At 42.7% G+C, this 20,725-nt stretch overlaps 1 protein-coding gene across 1 annotated transcript in view; it reads right to left on the bottom strand.

Annotated features, from left to right (window-relative positions):
• The window catches only part of Trank1 (tetratricopeptide repeat and ankyrin repeat containing 1), an 85,407-nt gene extending 65,420 nt beyond the window's left edge, over positions 1 to 19,987 (bottom strand). The window contains exon 1 of the mRNA XM_050139216.1: positions 19,318 to 19,987. Within this exon, the coding sequence (XP_049995173.1) occupies positions 19,318 to 19,727 (410 nt within the window). The 5' untranslated portion in view covers positions 19,728 to 19,987. The remainder of the gene's footprint in view (positions 1 to 19,317) is intronic.
• Between the last annotated feature and the right edge of the window lie 738 nt (positions 19,988 to 20,725).

Here is a 20,725-nt window from a genome sequence, read left to right as displayed (position 1 = left end):
GTGCTGGAATTAAAGGTGTGCACCACCACTGCCAGGCTGACTTGCTGTTCGCAGCTCTTTCTGACTCTAAAGAGAAACATGGGTTACCTAGCCTTTGCATACAGGCCAATTGAAGGGCTAGAGCCCCCAGAATATGGATGAATGAAAATCTGAGTTACAAGCACGTTTTCGCTAGCAGAGGATGCACTTGCTCCAGGTGTAGAAACCCAGCTTCCTGTCTGTTTTGGCTTTGTGTGTGGCTTGGAGTTTGAGTCATCTGCTTGGTTATGCCTTTGGTTAATATTTACAGCACTACATTAACTTTTGTTAACCTTTTTCTCCAGAGATGAAATGGAGCTTAAATATCCAAAAAAATAAGAAAACAAATTATTTAACACATTTCAAAGACAAGCCACTGAAATCCAAATCTAGCAAAGAGAAAAACATTTTAATTTTCATCTTATCTATAAGTCATTCCACACGATGAAAAATCCAATACAACTGACTGGAAAGTCAGACCTCACTGTCACTCATGCTGTAACACGAGATGTAAAGAGAATTAAAAGTAGCTGAATTTGTCTCACAATCTGTCCTGAATAGACCTCTAACAACTCCATGAAGTCTGTCTCTTAATCTCAGACTAGAAGAGGCCTAGAGGGAATGATGATATTCCACAGCTGCACAAGTTCCTTCCTTTGGTTGTAAGACTACTGAAACAATGGTCACCAAGAAATTAGAATTTCCCCAAGAGTCTCTTCCTGGGAGGAGAAGGCTGACATCTGGTGCTAGCCAGAGAGGGAACTTGTCTATGAAAAAAATTACACACACTTCTGACAATATCACACCTCCTGACAGAAAGAGACCAGAGCCAAAACAATGATCAATCAATGAAGGGTCTGCTGATACCTTGGCTATAACTGCAGAGCTAAGCATATCTTAGTCCTCTACATAAACCACCAGCAAGTCAGGACCCCAACACGGGCAGAGGCAAGAATGCCTGTGGAAACTTTAAAAATAAAAAATAGAAATAGATTAATATATAAAGGGTACTAAAAATGACACTGCCTGCCCTAAAAGAAAAAAAGCAGAACATTTAACTAATGTTTTTCCTGGATATTTAATCTATATGAATATTTCCAAAACCTTCTTGGTAAAAGCATACTTTTGCTCTCTGATCTTAAGATATAAAATGTCCAGTCCCACCTAAGAAACTTTCAAAATGAAAACCTTGATGATTCTCAGGAGAGAAACAGGGCTAAAAATATTTGTGGTCCACCTCATATAAAACCTGACAAGGATTGTTTATTTGTTGGGTTTTGTTTTTCAACTTTATATTTATGTGGATGAGTGCTTTGCCTTTGTGTATGTCCATGCACTGTGTGTACACAGGGCCCACAGAGGCCAGAAGAAGGCATCAGATCCCCTGAGACTGGAGTTATAAACAGTTGTGAGCTATCATGTGGGCACTGGGAATTGAACTCAGATTCTCTGGTAAAGAAGCCAATGTTCTTAACCACTGAGCCATCTCTCCACTTCCTGATAATGAGATTTTTTTAAGTTTTTTTTTTAAATCTCTATGGTCAATTCAATTTAACTGAAAGTTGACACTCAGTAAGGTCATCTTACCATAGGGAAGCCTGCATACCATAACTGTTCACAATGGCCACATTACAGAATCTGCCAAAGTGACGATCGATAGATGAATGGATAAAGAAAATGTGCTACAGAGGCTACAGCAATGTCTCAGTGGTTAAGAGCACTGGTTGCTCTTCCAGACAACTTGGGTTTAAACACACGTAGTGTAAACACATGCAGACAAAACATCCATACATATAAAATAAAAAAAATCTATTTTAAAGTAAACAAATTTTATCTACTGATAAACAAATCAACAACTGTGTGAGATATGTACAATGTAATGCTAGCCTTTAAAAAAGAAGAAATTATAACATAGTCTATACCACAGATGAACCTTGAAGACAGTATGTTGATAAAATAAACCAGACACAAAGAGACACACAATGCATGATTTCACTTCTCTAGGGTACCACTGTAGTCAAATTCATAGACACAGAAAGCAAAATGAAGTTGCTTGGAGAAAGGGAGAGTTGTTAGGGACGTGGAAGTTCAGTTTTGCACGTAGAAACATTCTAGATCAGCTGAACAAGATGAATATGACTGAGATCCTGTCTCAAAATTGAAAGGTAAGATGATAAACTTGCAGTGCGTGTGTGCACACGTGTGTGTGTGTGTGTGTGTGTGTGTGTGTGATGGAGGAAGGACATTGGTTAATTATAATAAAGAAACTGCCTTGGCCCATTTTGTTGGTTAGAACATAAGTGGGTGGAATAAACAGAAGAGAATGCTGGGAGAAAGAAGCTGAGTCAAGGAGTCGCCATGGTTCTCCCACTCCAGACAGATGCAGGTTAAGATCCTCCCTGGTAAGCCACTTCGTGGGCTACACAGAATATTAGAAATGGGTTAGAACAATATGTAAGAGCTAGCCAATAAGAGGCTACAGATAACAGGCCAGGCAGTGTTTAAAAAAATACAGTTTCCATGTAATTATTTCGGGGCATAACCTAGCCATGCGGGCAGCCAGGTGCCGGGGACGCAGCCCTGCCGCTCCTATTGCTACGTGTGTGTGTATGTGTGTGTGTGTGTGTGTGTGTGTGTGTGTGTGTGTGTGTGTGACAGTGCTAGTGATCAAACCCGGGCACTGAACAGGTTAAGCAGCTCCAGCCCTTTGTATTCTGGGACAAGATCTTACTTTGTAACTTAGATCCTTCAGCTGTGGATCCCCCTAAACTCCATCTTCTGAATGCTGGGGTTATAGAATGTGCTGCAATACCCCATCTGCTTTGCATTTAGTTTTTGTTTCTTTTTTTAATAAAAAAAAATAATAATAAAACTGAGGTTCAGAGGAAATACAGGTAATGGCATTTCATTTGTATTTTGATAAACAAAGCTTGCCTGAAGATCAGAGAGTAAAACAGCCCCACTGGTCAGCCTTACAGACCAGGCAGTGGTCACACTAGTTGCCATAGAAACTAGGTGGTACATGCCTTTAATCCCATACATAGAGAGGATTATAAAATGGAAGGATCTCAGACACAGTCTCATTCTGAGACTCCTAGAAGCAGGATCGCCATTTGGACTGAAACAGAGGTAAGAGCCAGTGACTGGCTGCTTTACTTTTCAGATCTTCAGGTTGAACCCCAATTTCTGAGTTTTTATTAATTGTGCTTAAAATACAAGTACGGTGTAAAAGAGTATTTTCTTGACTTGTATTTCTACTTCAAAAGTATTTATTTCCTCATGTAAACTATGCTATGCCAAGAAACCCAGAAGCTGATAGGATTCACCAAGCCTCCCCAGCTCTGGTAGTGCTGAATGGCATGCACCCCAGGAAAGAAAGGGCAGGAAGACACTAACTGTTTTGGAGTCATGCTGGGGTCCTTCCCGACTGACAAGACAGCAGCTAAAACCTATCCTGGGGCAGGCATTACATGTTACAGCTTAAGTACCCAACATTTACCTCCTGTGATCATGAAAATGAGCACATTAATAAGTGTATATTATCATCAGATAATACATATCAACAATTATGAGATAATTATGAGGTTTTTATAAATACTTTGTACATGTCTTTCAATAGAGAAGTCCACATTCTAGAAAAGAGAATCACTGGGCCGTGGGGAAGAATGCACTGTTTAGTGTCAGCAAATACTGCCTATTTTCCAAATTGGCTCAATCTAGGCTCTCAATAGGAGAATAGTAGAAACATAAATCACCAATACCTTTTTGGTGCTAGGTATTATCGGTCTTTTTAATTTAACCCAGGTAGTATCCTGTGGTTTTAAACAGCCTTTCTCTGGTGACTAATCTGTGAGTCTCTTCCTGAGTTACTGATTATATGGGTCTCACCTTTTGAAGTTCCTAACTGACCCAATCATTGGGCCATGCTGGGTTCTTGTTTTTTTATTGTTGTTGTTAAGAGTTTTGAATAGGAACATGTATTTGGTTGTGTTGTTTTCAATAAATAATTACTAGATAACAGTATATCAGACCTGTGTTAGTTAATTTTGTTAGCAAATAGTATCACTGCTGACAGCTGTGAGCAGAGTGGGGCCTGGACAGGAACTTGACACCTGTCATTCATACAAGCACTAAGCAGCTCAGGGAATAAATATTCTAAAGACACCTATTACTAGTAAGTGGTTTAGGGGATCTCATTAGATTCTATTTTGTTAGAAAGAATGGTGTTGGGATGGTTTTGCAATTAAAAACTAAAAGTAGATCAAACTTTTATAGCAGAAATGTGATGGCTGAAGCCTAATAACAATGATGTTTGGAACTTAGGAAACTCACCTCTCCATTTGGCTGAAATGAGCCATTCTTGTGCTCTTTAAATTAGCTACTCTTGCTTAACTAAGCCCAATTTTGCTTCTATTATCTACTTCCACTGCCAAGTCCCTTGGCATTAAGAGAAGCTGGTTCCACTCTACTTGCCAAGGGTTTGATGAGCAAATTGTATTTCCCTGCCAGAGAATGGTTCAGTGCTGAGTGTAAATTTTTTTTGAAGGACTAAAGAGATGTTTTTAGAAGGACTCTGAGACAATAGGGGGATTCTTTCTTGCAGGAGGAGGGTAATGTTTGCATGTTCATGTGCACAGGAGTGGGTATACATGCAAGTGTGTGTCAGAGGAAAATCTTGGGTGTTGTTCCTTACATACTGTCTACCTTGTTTATTTTTTTTAAGACACGACCTCTTATTGGCCTGAGTCTTACGAATTTAGTTGGACTAGCTGGCCAGCAAGCTATATGGAGCCATCCATCTCTGCCTCCTTATGGCTGGGGTTACAAGCATGCAGCACTAGGTCTAGACTTTTTACATAGGTTTTGGGGATGGGTCCCATATCTAATGCCTGCACCTCAAGCATTGCTCCTCCTAAGGCAATAGTTCTCAACCTTCCTAATGCTGTGACCCTTTAATACAATTCCTCATGTTGTAATGATGCCAACCATAAAATTTTTGCTACTTCATAACTGTAATTTTGCCACTGTTATATACCACAATATAAATATCTGGCATGCAGTATTTCTGATATGTGACTCCTGGGTGCTTTGGCCCAGAGGTCACAACCCACAGGTTGAGAACTACTGCACTGAGCCATCTCCGCAGTCCTGCAGCAGGATCTTTTTTAAAAACACTTCAAAGTTTCCAAAGAAGAGCTGCCTGCTCCTTTGAGCAGTGAGAAAGTGAGACTATGAGCTAAGTACTGAGATGTGTAGATTTGTGGCCCCATGTCCTTCTGCACTAAGCAGAAAGTCAAACCTCAAAAGAAGAGGACAGAGCCCAGAGAAGCACGGGACAGTTGGTGGGAGACACTGGTCTGAGGAATGGAGGCGTTCTGGACGCATATTTATGGGTGGGCACCAGTTAGGATGCATCCCCAGAACATATGATAGTGTTTGAACCAAGAAGGGTAATTTTCTCATATAACCAGAAGTTAGACAGGAAGAGCACAACTCCTCATCCTTCTGTGACAGCATCTGTCTTTGTATATGCCATCACAACACTCGTCTTCTCGAGGATGAAGAAGATCACAGAAACTCCAGGCATTATCCTAAAGGCAGGAAGAGGGAGACAAAAGGAGCTACCTGGCTCTGTCACCACTCAATGCTTGTAAATGAGTAGAACTTTCCCAGAGTCCCCTAGGTAGACCTGAGTCCCACTGGTGGAAATGGGAGCAGAGGTAGGGAGGAGGTCAGTATCTGGGCTCTCTAATGACAGCTATTCAAATAGAAGCTTGACAGGAGCTGTAGAGTTTCCAAAAGCAAAGTGTCTCCAAATAAGCCAATGTCCTTACTGCCTAGCTCTTTCTTATAGTTAATAGCACAGTGGCTTTGCTCTGACTACTGCCATTCTATCTAGCTTCCATGCTGTTCTAAGAACAGCTTGTCCAACATGACACCACCAGCCAAATATAGATACTGACACTTCAAGTTGAATAAAATACAGTCAAAGCATCCGTTATTTTTAATATGTATTTTTATATGTGGTGAGTGTTTGACTGCATGTTCATATGAACCTGGAGCCCAAGATCAGAAAAAAAAAGTGTTGGATTCCCTGGAACTGGAATTAAAGGTGGATATGAGCTGTCATGTGGGTGCTAGGAATCCAACCCAGGTCCTCTGCTAGAGCAACAAGCACTCTTAATGTCTGGGCCATCTCTCCAGCATAAAGTTCCCATTCTCCAATTACCCTAACCACATCCCAAATGTTCCATGGCTACAAAGTTAGTGGCTACGGCTTTTTTTTTTTTTTAAGAGTGGTTCTAAACTGTTTCCATCATAGCAAAAAGTTCTACCGGGAATTGCAGTTCTAGGCAAAACTGCAGGAGAAACATCAAAATATTGTTTTACTCAGTGAAAAATTTAGTCTCCACTCCCTGTATGACCAATGTATGAACATCCAGGGCTGGATATCTCTGTGGTCTCTGACCTTCCTGTTGCCATTTTGAGCATCATGCTTCTTTCCATTCTGATCATCCCTTAATGTACAACAAGTAATACCTGTGATCATGGGCTAAGTTCTCTTGGAACAACTAGAACCAGAGTTGGAATAAATGTGGGGTCCTAGGTTGTGCTGAGCACACATAGCCCACAGCTCCTAGATACCCTCTCTGTACTCAGAACATGACAGCTAGAAGTCATTTTCTACTCCACAGCTTCTCCAAACTACTAAATTTCTGTTCTACCTAATTCCCTTTAAAAGATGAGCAATGACTGGCAAACCAAACTGCAACTCAATAAAACCACTGTTGACACTGCAAAGGAAACATGAAGAAAATGTTCTGACATGATTTCATGAAATGTTTGTTTGTTTGTTTGTGAGTAGAATGGGAAAAGGCCTAACATTTTACTGGTTTGTTTCGGACTTGGCTTGTTGCTGTGCAGAATTTTCAATACAGTCAATTTTTAGATCATAAATGTCCCTGACACTCAGACCAGGACTTGACTCACCTCAGACTGACTCACTCTTGTCCCTTGGCTAAGCAATACTTCAAAATATGGTTTTCATTAAATTTCAGATTACAAATGGAACAGCTCACCCTGTGAGAAAAGCAAAAGCAGGACTCCTAGGGAGGTTAATTAACTTGACTCTGCTGTATGACTTGGTGTTTACAAGCTGAAATTAACAGAGAACTAAAATAACTTGTATCTGTCAGCCAGGGGAAAGAGATTTTGAAAGAAAAACTAGAATAACAATATACTAAATTTAGTAAACATATGCATGTAATTGTTATAGGAACTTTTAAAGAGAATCTTTATTAAATATCTATGAACACCCTTAAGTTTACAAGACTGATTTATAGGAAAAGTAAAATAAATTTTACTCACCTATTACAGTCTAGACTTTTACAAATACCCTGCATTTCTGTCTGTGAAAATTTGTGATTATAAATTGTCAGATAATTTTATTAATGATTATAATTCAACAAAATTTGATTTAAAATTTAATTACGTTTATTTATCTATGGTGGGCTGTGCTTTGGCACATGCATGGAGGTCAGAGGACAACTGGCAAGAGTTGGTTTTCTTCTTTTACCATGTGCTTCCAGGGACAAACTCATCAAGCTTGACAGTGGCCTTACCTGCTGAGTCATCTCCCAAACCCCAACTGATTTTTTAACTTTTACAAAGATGTATAAAAAAATTAGTGAAATATATCTCAAGTCCATCTAAGAGGTTAAATAAGTCAGAGTAGCTAAGGTACTCTTAATAGAAGAAATGCTAAGTGAAAAATATTCTTTAGCATTTTTAAATGATTTTGTAGAAACTTACCTACATCTTTTGAAGTGGTGCTAATATGTAAAGGAATAAGCATGTGAATGGAACAGCACATAATATCCAGAAATAAATATGTGACATCACATAATTCCCTGTGGGTAAAGGTAGCTTTTAAATAAACTGAGAAGGAGTGAATCATGACTTAGTAGAGCCTGGAAAAGAAATTTCCCCTTCACATTCTGTGGTAGGCCAAATAATGGATGCTCCAAAAATGTCCACCCCCTTGTCACCAGACCAGCACCTGTGACTACACCACACAGCCGAAGAAACTTTATAGATCTATTTTTGTGTACTTAAGACAGGACTATTACCTGCACATGTGGATGAGCCCTATGTAGTCAGAAGATCTGCAAAAGCAGAGAACTCTGCAGCTGCAGCAGTAGAGTGCAGTTTAAAGCCTGAAAGGGCCCCACCACAGCAGGCCTCCAAGGTGAAGGATCACAGGAAGAGATGGTTCAGTGGTTAAGGGCACTGTCTGCTCTTGCAGATTCAGTTTCCAGAACCAACATAGTATCTCATAACCATCTGTCTGTAACTCTGGATTCCAGGAAAACCTGCTGACCTGTTCTGGTCTCCATGGCACTAACCACGGCACAGACCAATACTCACACCCAGAATTTTTTAAAAGAGTAATGAAATAGCTCTATTATCATCCCAGATGATAAAAAGAACATGGAAGCTTAGGTCTATGGCAACAAGGGAGAAATACATGCTGTCAACAAAGTGATGGGGTTCAGAAAAAGCTGAGTAAGCTTTCTAGAAGGATGGCTGGCTACCCAGGTGTACAAATTTGCTAACGTTCCTTCAGTCAGTACCCGTGACTGCATCAGCTGTCCCATCTTTTTAGATTGTCTTCAGTGCTCTAGAAGACATCTGTTGATATCAAGGTGATGCATACATACAGCTTCAATCTGGGACTACCTCAACGCCCAATAAGGAGCGTTTGTTTAACAAACTAAAGAACAGTCTCGACAAAAGTCACTTAGAGGAGAACAGGTTTCTTTTAGCTCACACCATATAGTCCACCATAGCAGGAAACTCAGGGCCCCAGGAACTCGAGCAGCTAGCCAGACTGCTCACTTGGCACCCACCACAATAAGGAAACAGACAGTGATGAATGCGTGCTGCCGCTCAGCTTCCTTTCTCCATTAACACAGTCCAGGACCTCACCTGTGGACATGGTGCCGCCCACAGTGGATAGATCTGCACCTCAACTAAAGTAACAAGATAATCCCCACAGGCATGCCCAGAAGCTCATCGCCCATCTCCCAGATTCTAACATTAGCCACCACATTCGCCTCCCAACAACATACTATACAATATGTTTTACAAAAATATTTTAGATATGTATGTGCTGATATGGAATCATTTTCAAAATAAATTTGAAGAAAGCAGATACAGAATACTGTGTATTATGCTCCCTTTTCTGATAAAATAAGCAATACATAAATAATAAGTAGACAACTGTTGGATAAGAATATAAAATATGCATTTGTTTATATAAATATAAATTCTGGCTCAGTCAGTAGAATGCATGCAACACAAGCATGACAAACTAAGTTCAGACTCCCGACATCTCCATAAAAGAGCTGGACACGGCACCACAGTGACCGTAACCCTAGCACTAGGGAGCTGGAGACAGGTTGATCCCTAGAGCTCACTGGTTAGAAAGTCCAGCTGAATAGTGAGCAGCGTTCAAGGAGACAGTGATCAAGGAAGACACACAATGTCAACTGCAGCCTCCAAAACATGTGCATATGTGCACACACATACATGTGCTCACACATACACATAACACAAAATTAACTAACTCAGAAGTAAAATTACTTAACCTTACTGAAGACAGGGGGAAAGGTAGAGGAAGGAGATTCATCTTCAAAACCTTTTTATGTTTTTACAGATTCCTGAATTACCAGAATTTACAACAGTTTTAGTACAGAAAAAAAAAAAATAGGTAGTCTTCCCTCACATTTGAGAAGAGGACTCTAACCACACTAAAAGCCAAAACCCTAAAGAAAGTAACAGACAAGAGTCCACAAAAACCACAGCTCCTGTTCATCAAGGGGCCATAAAGTAGCTGAGGGCACTGAGGTCAGCAAGGGTGTGGCGATCACTCTCACCTACACTGGTGACCAGATAAAGCATCAGTCCACAGAAACATTCAGTGTTCACACAGGGAGCAGAGCTTTCAACTGCTGGGAATTTGTTCTTCAAATATGTTTTACTCACTGTATGATTCCCTGTAAAAGCAAAACCATTCAAATGCAAAGTTCAACAGATAAATTTATGTAAAGTGTGGTAGATCTTAAAGTAGAATGATACTAAGATATTTAAAAATAAGAGGTACATCTATATGAAGTGTAAAAACTGTCAAAATATGCCATTAAAGTTGAATAAAGCAAATTGAAGGGCAATTTGTACAGTAACTTGTATAAGAAGTGAGAGAACGTAAGGGCGAGGGTGTGTGTGTGTGTGTATGTGTGTGTATGTACAAGGACATTTAAGAAATAATAAAATGGAGCTGGAGAGGCTGATCCACTGTTAAGAGTTCATTCTGCTCTTCCAGAGGACCCAAGCCCATTTCCCATCACCCACATTGGGACGTTCTCAGCCGCCTTCAAGTTCAACTACAGGAAATCTGACACACTCTTCTGATTTCCCACAGGCACTGCACTAATGTGCACATATTTACACATTCACACACACATATGCATGCACAGTTAAAAATTAAATAAACTAATCAAAGTAGTGGTCTTCATGAAGAAGATCTAGCAATGGGGCAGATGTTCCTGGACTATGAGAAATCAAGCTTCTATTAAGACCCTCGTTCTTGCTGCTTTAGGAAGTGAATAGCCATCTTGCTAAATAAATCACAGAAAAGGCTTAATAAATGATGATTAGACTCCAACTGCTACAGCCCACAAAGCCTCTGAATGTTCCCCAGACTGGCACTCTTTTCTGGTCACTATTTTTATGAGAGTAACCCAAGGCAGCTGCAGGACAACAGGAAAATGTGCTGCATACTTCCTACCTGACAGCCCCGTGCTAAAGCGTTCTCAGCCATTTTCCAGGAAACATGACTGAAGAAAGTCAAGATAGGAGACATACAGTTATTCCAGATCAAGAAACAGGCTTACACAAGAAGGAAGCCTCCTTGAAGGGCACAAGCTCAAGTATGAAACCAAAATCTATGCTCAGGATCTCCCGGCAAGACAAGAAATACAAAGAGCGACAGAGACAAGAAAAACATAAACAATGAATTTCAATGTTAAATGCAAATACTCAAAAAACCAACCCAAACAAACAAAGAAAATGCACATCCATACCTGTTTCAAGACAAACAGGAATTCAGGCATGGGCCAGCTTACACAGTATGTTCATCCACACTCCCACAGACACAATGCTGATTCCCAGAGCCCTTACAGTTTACACACAGGCTGGATAGTATAAACTATCAATGTCTGGACGACGACTCCTAACAAACATCTGGTGCTATATCCTCGAATCTTCCTCTCTCCCTCCGGACGCCTCTCATTCTGCCTGCCTAAACTCCTCTTCCCCATCTAGACACAGCTGAAAACTGACTTCCAGTGTTTCTTCTCGGGAGGGCTGACAGCTGCAATCTGAGAGCTTGCTCACATCTCCACCCATCTATTCTAGCAGGTCTGCCCAACAGGACGTATGTTCTATCACTATTAGCAAAGCTTATCAATTTATACCCTTATTCACTCAAACCAGAGCCATCAAGTATCTCTGAGGATCAGAACTAACTCAAATAAAAAAAATCAAACATAAGTTTAGAACAAGTAAAAAGAAATATGTCAGAGAGCCCGAGGACACACTTAGTACTGGTCAGTGTGCTAAGGCTTACATGGGCTCTGGCTACTAGCAATGTGTGTGCCCCCGAGGCAGGGTGGGCCCTGAGGGTCAGAGAAGGAGCTGGTTCAGGGTTGACCAAAGTTACAAGTTCACTTCACAGTAAATTATAATATTACGTCTGCACATTCTGTAGGCAAGAAACTACAAGTAGTCCAGCACACACGCACACGCGCGCACACACACACACACACACACAAGCATACACACTGCTAATAGTTAGTTTTGAATTAACTTTCAATCTAGATGTCAATCATGAAAATCCTCCCCTAATATACAGAGAGAATAACGAGGGAACACAGAACCACAGAAACATAGCCAAAGGCCTGATCAGAGGAGTAAGACTAAACTTTAGCATGATTGGAAGCCTTCGTTTCCCTTCTCACAATAATCTGCAGGCTAAAGATGAGGTTGAAGACAAATCTTCGCAGACTGCGGCTTTCTGAACAAAGTGCAGTGTAAAGATCAGTCTGTGTGGGCAGTGAAATGGCTCAGTGGGTAGACACTTGCCACCAAGCCTGACACCTGAGTTTGAGCCCTTGGACCCACCCAAGTGGAGACAGAAAACCAACTTCAGCGAGTTATCATCTGACCTTCATTCACATGTTATGGCGTGTGTGTGTGTGTGTGTGTGTGTGTGTGTGTGTGTGTGTGTGATAAGTGGCATGGACATTTGCAAAGGAGAGGGCCCTGTAAAGATGCTGGACCATGAAGACAAACCCACCCTTGCTCACCCCGGTTATATTCAAGTTGCTGAACACTCTTATCAATGAATCAAGATGGCCAGGTAATCCTCTGTGTTTGCTGCATTGTGCATCCTTAGTCTTGTTTCCTCCCGACTCTCCTTGTTTCTCAGCCTAGAAATCCTGTCCACTCTCGGTGCTGCCCTCAAGAACAGGAAGACCCAGTGCTGAGCAAATCAAGAGTCTACATAAATGGTACTTGACCTTCAAATGCTGATACTGATAAACTCCGATTTGCCTTGAGTACAAGACACACAGTCCCACTAGCTTACCAGGTTCATGGAGTTTAGTTAAGCAGGCTATGGTGAGTGCAGAGTAGGCCACATCTAGGCAAAGGATGGAGTTAATTCAAGCAAACTGAGCCCAGGGCATCATAGGTAAAGGTTATTTTTCCAAATTTTTAACAAAAGAAGGAAACAAGGTCATATTCATTTAATACACTATGAGAACAAGAAAAATGTCCAGTCAAGGAAAATGGTCAAGTGCCATAGCTATCAAAAGAACACAATTCTTGGATTCTACACAGTGACATCACTTCTCAATCACAGAAGTACCTGTTTATCTAGTACAAGGCTCTTTTTTTTTTTTTCAACACTTTTCCCAGCTCTACCTCCACTGTTGATCTCTGGTTATAACTTAAAAGCATTATCGTTGCTAACTAAGTGTGTGTGTGTATGTGTGCGTGTCTACCAATCTTGCATGTAAAAATTTCTTATAACGTTCTGCACTCTTAAGGAAACTGCTGGAGAAGTGGTCTTTCTGAAGCCAGAGCACTGACTTTTCTTCTCCACTTCTCCATCTAAAGAACAGAGGGATCTTGTTCCTCGTTGTTATTTTAAAAAAAAAAATGGCCAGTGAAAGAAAATGAATTTAAATATATGTAGTATAAAAGTGCATCCACACACATAACCTATAAAATAAGTTTTATGTATGCTATAACGCATTACACATAGTAAGTAGAGCACTGTACTAGAAAGTTATGGTCGGGCTGTAAAGATGGCTCAGCTGTAAAAGGCTAGGCTCACAACCAAAATACAAGAAAGTTATGGTCATATGCACGTTTCAGAATTATCAAGTAAATATTGGGAAAAGAGGAAAACACTAAGCAGGGCCAGAAGTCAGCCTTCAAGCTCCACTTCAGTTCTCAAGTGTCCTCAGAATCTCTCTGCTGCCCTCCATCAGAACACCCGCAGGCTTGATCTTCACAGCTAGGAGGAATTTCATCCTGAGGAGCAATGATAAAATAACAAGAGAACACAGACCATAGAAATTGGTCTTTGATCACAACCTCAGAAAACAAGAACCAACCAGCAAAATGAAGTTTTAAGAATTCCACGGGAACAGGTCTGTTTGTCGTGGTTGGGAAGTTAAGAGAACAGGTGTTTAATATAGATGCACCCATAACTAGTTATCAACGCCTTCATTATAAAATGACTGTGATTCTGTTAATGAATCATAACCAGCTTTTTAAAAGGTCACATATGCTTAAAAAAATTTTAAAAAAGTCTAAATATAAGTATCATTGTAAAAAAAATTACTATACTGAAGCTCTTGGCTCTATCTTAGGCTCATCTAAGCATGTAGGCTGATGGAAACGGCTCTGCAGTAGGCCCTGGTTTTTTTTTAAAAAAAAATAGACTGGGCTGGAGAGATGGCTCAGTGGTTAAGAGCATTGCCTGCTCTTCCAAAGGTCCTGAGTTCAATTCCCAGCAACCACATGGTGGCTCACAGCCATCTGTAAAGAGGTCTGGCGCCCTCTTCTGGTCTTTGGGCATGCACACAGAATATTGTATACATAATAAATAAATAAATATTTTAAAAAAATAAAAAATTTAAAAAAAATAGACTTAGAAACCCACGGGTCTGTGGTAATGAGATCCAGTTCTGAGTGGACATGCTACATAAACTCACCCCCATCGCTATCTCTTCTAAAGGATTTAAACACCCACAAAGGATAATTGGACTCAAGAACCCAACCTGGAAACCTGAGGATAAAATGGGAGCTGAGAAACTGATTTACAGGACATGGTACATAAGAATTTGGGTTAACAAAGAATGCATCATACTTCAAAGATGGTAGAAAGGCATCAGAGATCACAGAGGTAGAGAAAAGACAACTGAGAAGTGTGGATGAGCGGAGGGCAGCATAGCAGGAAGGAACAAGCCTCACAGGGCTCCAGCTTCATGGTGTCCTACAGAAGACAGGCAGCAAAGGGTTTATCTGGGAAGTGAGCTAGGCAACACGGATGCCACAAGACTGACAGTTCTACCTACAGGACAGGCCCAGTTCATACATGAGAAAGTCAGTACCATGGGAGAGAAAGCATCAATCAAGCATGGCAAACCTAGAGATGAAATTGACATTTTGAAAAAAAAAATAAAATGTTAAAATGTGAGGCTGGATATGGCTCAGGTGTTAGAAGCATTGGCTGTTCTTGCAGAGGGCCGGAGCACCTCTATTCCCAGCACCTACGTAGTGATTCATAACCATCAGTAACTCCCATTCACGGAGATCTGATGCCCTCTTCTGACCTTTGTTGGCACCAAGCACACACATGATATATACATGCAGAAAAAAATCATACAGATAAAATTAAAATAAATAAAACTAAATCTTAAAAAGGTAAATGTTAGAAATTAAATTACACTCAATTTTGTATTAAGTAGAAATAGTCGCCAATAGACTAAAAGAGACAAAGAGAAGAATATCAGGGATGGAAGACAAGGTCTGGGTTATGCAGTATTCAGACAGAAAGAGAAGAAAAGGCACACAAGCATGACCACAATGCCCAAAAACATTCAATAAACCAAGTAAATAGAAGCCATAAACAAGCTAGTGTCAATATTCTGACATCAAATAAAGTAAACTACAAGACATAATTAGTCTGAGCGATAAAGGCCATAGCATAAGGAGGAGATAATCCATCAAGATAACAGAATAACTAAATATAGTGAGCCCCAAACACTGGGCTTCCAATTCCATAAGACAAATACTAACAGACTTAAAAAAGAGATAATAACTCAAATTAATAAAATTAGAGTTAAGGAGGAACACATTATAGCAGAAACCAATGAAATTCAAAGGGTCAACAGGAGAGACTTTAAAGTGTTCAACTCCAAAAGACTGAAAGTCTATACAAAATGGATAAATTCTTAGGTACAGACAGATGATTTAGCAAAATAAAAAAATTAAGAGAATATAAGCAACTGTGGAATATCTATAGTAATTAGTGAGATTTAAGCAATAATAAAGACCACCCCCCCAGCAAAGGAAAAACCAAGACTGAACATATTTACTACTGAAGTTTCCCAAACCTTTAAAAGGCTAATACGCCAGTGCTCCTCAAACTGCTCCATAAAATAGAAAGGGAAGAAACACTCCCACACTCATTCTATGAAGCTAGAATTACCTGAATTACAAAAACTAGATAAAGATACAAAGAAAACTATGGACCAATTTCCCTGAAAAACATAGATGCATACTTTCTCAATAAAATGTTTGCAAACTGAATCAATACTTCAAGAAAATGACCGTGTTGGTTTCATACCAGAAATGCAAGGATGGTTCAACATACACAAACCAGTAAGCATAATACAGCATATAATAAACCTAAGACCAGAAATCACACGATTGTCTCAACCAATGCAGAAAACACTTCAAATAAAGTTCAGCATCCATTTATGATAAAAGACTCAAAGAAATAAGAACGAGCAGAGAATATAATAGAAGCTATTATAACACTATACTAAGTGAGGGGAGGTTGAAAACAGTTTCTCTAAAATCTGGAATGAGAAAGGGATGTCCATTCTTTCTGCTGTCATTCAACATAGTGCTCAAAGTCTTAACTCAGAGGTATGAAAAAAGAAAGAGAAAAAGCCACAAGTGGGAAGGAAGAACCAGCTTATTCCTATTTGCAAACAGCATCATCTTATACTTGAAAAACTCTGATACCTGACAAATACCCTCAGCAAAGTAGAACACAAAATCAACACACAAAACCAGTGGCTTTTCTACATAACAATAGTGAACATGCAAAGAAAGATACCAGGAAGGGGGATCCATTCACAAAGTTCAAAACTAAAAAATTAAAACCTAAGAACAAACCTAACCGAGGAGGTAAAAGACCTTTATAATGAAAACTTTGAAACCCTGAAGAAAATACTAGACGATGAGAAGATCTCCCACGTTCACGGAAGAGAAGAGAATGTTGCTGTATTACTGAAAGCAGTCCACAGATTCAAGGCAACTCCCATCAAAGTTCCATCATACTTCACAGAAATTTAAAAAAAAAACTTCAAAGGTTTATATGGAGGCACAAAAGACCCTGGAGAGCTAGAGCAATCATTAGCAGAATGAACAATGACATTAAGTATTAATCACAATACCTGAGTTCAAATAATATTACACAGCCAATGTACAAAAACAATATACTGGCCCAAAACGGACACACAGACCAACTTATTAGAATAGGGGGACCTCAAAAATCAACATAGACAGTTACAGCCACCTAACTTTTGACAAACACGTCAAAATGTGCATTGGAAACAAAGGTTTCCCAAAGGTGCTGGGAAAACTGTATATTCGCATGTAGATACACGAAACTAGATCACTAGCAGGTTAATATAAGCCTTGACACTCTGAAAGGCAAGACTTTCTGAGAAGAGTGTCAATATCTGAGGAAATAATTGCATTAAATGACAAACAGGATTGCATGACATTATAATGCATCTGCCCAACAAAGGAAAACAATCAGCAGAGTGAAATGGGAGAAAATTCTCACGAACCATACAAATCTGATAAGGAATTAGTATCTCTAGAAATCAGTAAAGAATTCCAAAATTTAAAAAAATGTTTTCATTGTTTGTGTTTTGTCTGCATATATACACATACATACATACATACATACATATGTGCACAGCATGCATGATCAGTGCCTAAGGAGGCCAGAAGAGGGCGTCAAAAGCCATGAAACTGGAGTTACAGAAGAACTGCCAAGTGACCAATAAATATGGTGAATGCATTCAACATTCTTATCCATCAGGAAAATGCAAATCAAAGCTACACTGATATTCCATTTCATTCTGGTCGGAATGTGTATCATCAGGAAAATTCTTGTCAACAAAATCTGGTAAGGAGATGGGTGGGGCTAGAGGAACGTGACCACACTGCTGGTGTGGGTGTAAAGCGGTGGGGCAGCCACTGCAGAACCTAGAGTGGAAGGTTCTCAAAAGACCAAACAGAGAGCTTGCGTGCGGCCGGACACTCGGCGGTACCAGGCAGAAGACAGCGAACCAGAGACACTCGCACATTCTTGTCCTACCGCAGTATTCACTGTGGCCAAGCAGAATCAGCCGAGGCACTCACCAGGAGAGGTGGGTCAGTGGTACACACACGCAAATGAGTTTTACTCATCCAGAAAGAATCAAACGACATCATCTGCGTGAAAATGAATGGAACTTGGATCATCAAGTAAAACAAATTAGCCAGACTCAGAAAGGCAAATGCTGTTTTCTCTCACATGTACAATCTAGATTTAACACACACACACACAGCGTGAAGGCAGAAAGGGACTATGTGAGTAAATGGAAGGTGACTGATGGGGAGTGAATTTGAGCAAAACACAATGACATATATGTATGAAAAACTCTTAAACCCTCTGTGTGCACTAAAAATTTCTTAAAATACTGAAATAATAATAGAGTCTGTTAAATGTAAAAAAGACAAACACTGTATGTTTTCTCATATGTAGAGTATACATACATATATATGAATGAATGATGTGAAACTAGGGGGACGATTTGAGGGGAGCAGAGACAATCAAGGGGGAGCCAAGTACAGTAATATTCATGTCATCATGAAACTCATTATCTTGTACAGGTTTTTTTAAACAATTTTTTAAAAGACACGCACAAAAAGGAACTCATCCTGTAATCCTACAAAACAAACCTGATAGGAAAAAAAGAAAAAAATTTCTCATCCCTCTACAAGGTCCTTTCTAGAAAGCACCAAACAGGTTGTTCAACAAAAGACCATGCCAAAAGGGTGATAGCCTTTCCTCAAAACCAAAACGATGCCTGGCACGGGAAAAGCTCAACGCTAGGCAGCTGAAGATAAATGCTGGTGTAAGGGGCTTCGGGCCTCTTTAGGTCACCCTCTCCAGCTAAAGAAGCAGAGATTGGAACATTGATAATGGAGGTCCCCAGAACGCAGATCTCACAACCCTCTCTTCCTTCTCCTTACATTTTTCTATTTAACTGTTTTTCAAGTGGCACATCTCCCTACGAACTGTCCGTAAGCAGCAGCACAGAGAAACGCCCCCCGCTGGGAGCAGAGGCAGGGGCCCTGCGAGTCCCCGCTGCGGGCGCTGCGGGTGGGTAACGAGTGCGCAGAGCCCCCGAGGGCAAGAGTGCGGGCTGAGGCCGGGGAGGCTGAGCCAGGCCGAGCCCGGCCGAGCAGCAGGCTGAGCCCGCGTTTCTGCGCAAAGCGCCACGCGACTCGGGTGGGCCGGCCGCGGAAGGTGGGCCGCGGAGGGAGGCCGCAGGGATGGAGGACAGAGGCCTCCCCACTCCCAGGGCACAGCTCCGCGTCCCGCGCTCCCCGCCGATCCCGGGCTGCCATTCCCGCGCGGCTCCGCGCACCTCGAGCCCGGCTGGAGCGCGATGCGCGTCCGCCCGCAGGGTGGCACCGAGGCCCACGGGGGGCGTCCCCGCAGGGAAAGCTCCGCTGGGCCGCACCGACCTCGGCCGGGTCGCCGCGCGCGCCCTTCCCGCGCCAGGCCGCGGTCTCGGGGGGTGGACGACCCCGCGGGGACTCGCGGGCCCCGCCAAGCCCCAGGCGCCCTCCACGCCACCAGCTACGCACCTGGCCGCGCGCGGGTCCCACATGGCCGGGGGTCTCCGGCGCCTCCTCGACCAGCGCGCAGGTGACACGGAGGCCTCGCGTTCCGGGACCGGGGCGAGGCGGGGGGCTACTTCCCGCGGTTCGTGCGATACGGGCAGGGGGAGAGCCACGCAGGCCGAGTCCGCGTTCCCACGCGGCTGCGGGGGCCCGAGAGCCATCAGGTGTCGCCTCGCAGCGGGAGGTGAAGGTGTCGCCTTTGCTCCGAGGAGCGTGTCCCGTCCCGCGCCAGGGCGCGGGAGAGGCCCGCGGCGTGGAGGCCCGGTCTCCGGGGTCGTGAGCTTCGAGCCAGAAGTGCGGGCCCGCGGCGTGGGGCCCCGTCGCGAGTTGCGTCTCCTCGGAGGCCAGCGGCGGCCCGCGGTCATGGAAGCCATGGCTCCGCACGCACACCACGGCGGCGCGCGTCCCTCGGGCCTCCCGCGTCGTCCCCTCAGACGCCGACGTCGCACTCACCGCGCGTCGGACGCGCCCGCGCCGTCCCCGGAGGTCGGGAGCGGACCGGGCAGCAGAGCCCCGAGCTGCGCGACGCTCGTCGCCTCGCTCATGTCGAATTCCCCGTCAGGCGGGGCGGGCGCCGTCCAGGCGCCTGGCAGAAGGACCGCAAGGTCGCTCCGAAGCGAGCGCTCGGGAACCGGGATGTGCGCTCGGCCCCGCCGGGTGGTCCCGGAGACTGAGGGGGATCCGAGTCACGTTCCCACCCTCCGGGGGCCCCCGACCCAATCAGAGGGCGCGGCCCTGGCACGCCGCCTCCTGGTGGCTCATGAGCCTCCCGGGCCAGCGCTCAGGGCGCGTCGAGGGGCGGAGGGACACCGGACCGCCTCGGTCCTCCTCAGCACGCGGCAGGCCGCCTCCTTCTGGTCTTCGCTCATTTCAGCTCCCCCCCCCAGACTGTGGCATCTTTCCTTCCCCCCCTTAAACGCCTTGAGTGGTACCCCGTTGCCGATAGCCGGGCCGTTAGACTCCACAGGGTTAGCCTTCGGTCCTGGGCACATCCCTGGCACTGACACTGTGCTCCCTATTCCCAAATTCGGTGGTATGTTTTAAAATACTGGAACCTGCCTTTTACTCTAATTTAATTGTTGTGGGGTATGTCTCGAGGGTCCAATTTTTAAAGCCCTCTAGGTGATTATACCATGAAGTAAGTTTTTGAGAAGCTTGCTGTTTCCAGAGATTGCTGGTCCTTTCATTTTAAAGAGACTTTATATATCCTTCCGAGCTCTAAGCAGCTCTAACACACACGTTTTATTCAACCTCATAATCTCCATTTTCAAAAGGCCTAGTGGATTTCCTACTTCAGAGTCAGAGATTGCAGAGGCAGAGGCTAAAATGTGCCCCTCTACCTCTCCATCCACTTCCATAGTTTCTCTGACCC

Source organism: Alexandromys fortis, unplaced genomic scaffold (assembly GCF_014885135.2).
Source record: "Alexandromys fortis isolate MF-2015 unplaced genomic scaffold, M_Fortis_MF-2015_v1.1 scaffold_36, whole genome shotgun sequence".
Lineage (NCBI taxonomy): Eukaryota > Metazoa > Chordata > Mammalia > Rodentia > Cricetidae > Alexandromys > Alexandromys fortis.
Note: the sequence above shows the minus strand (reverse complement) of the source record. Positions and strands in the feature narration are given on the sequence as shown.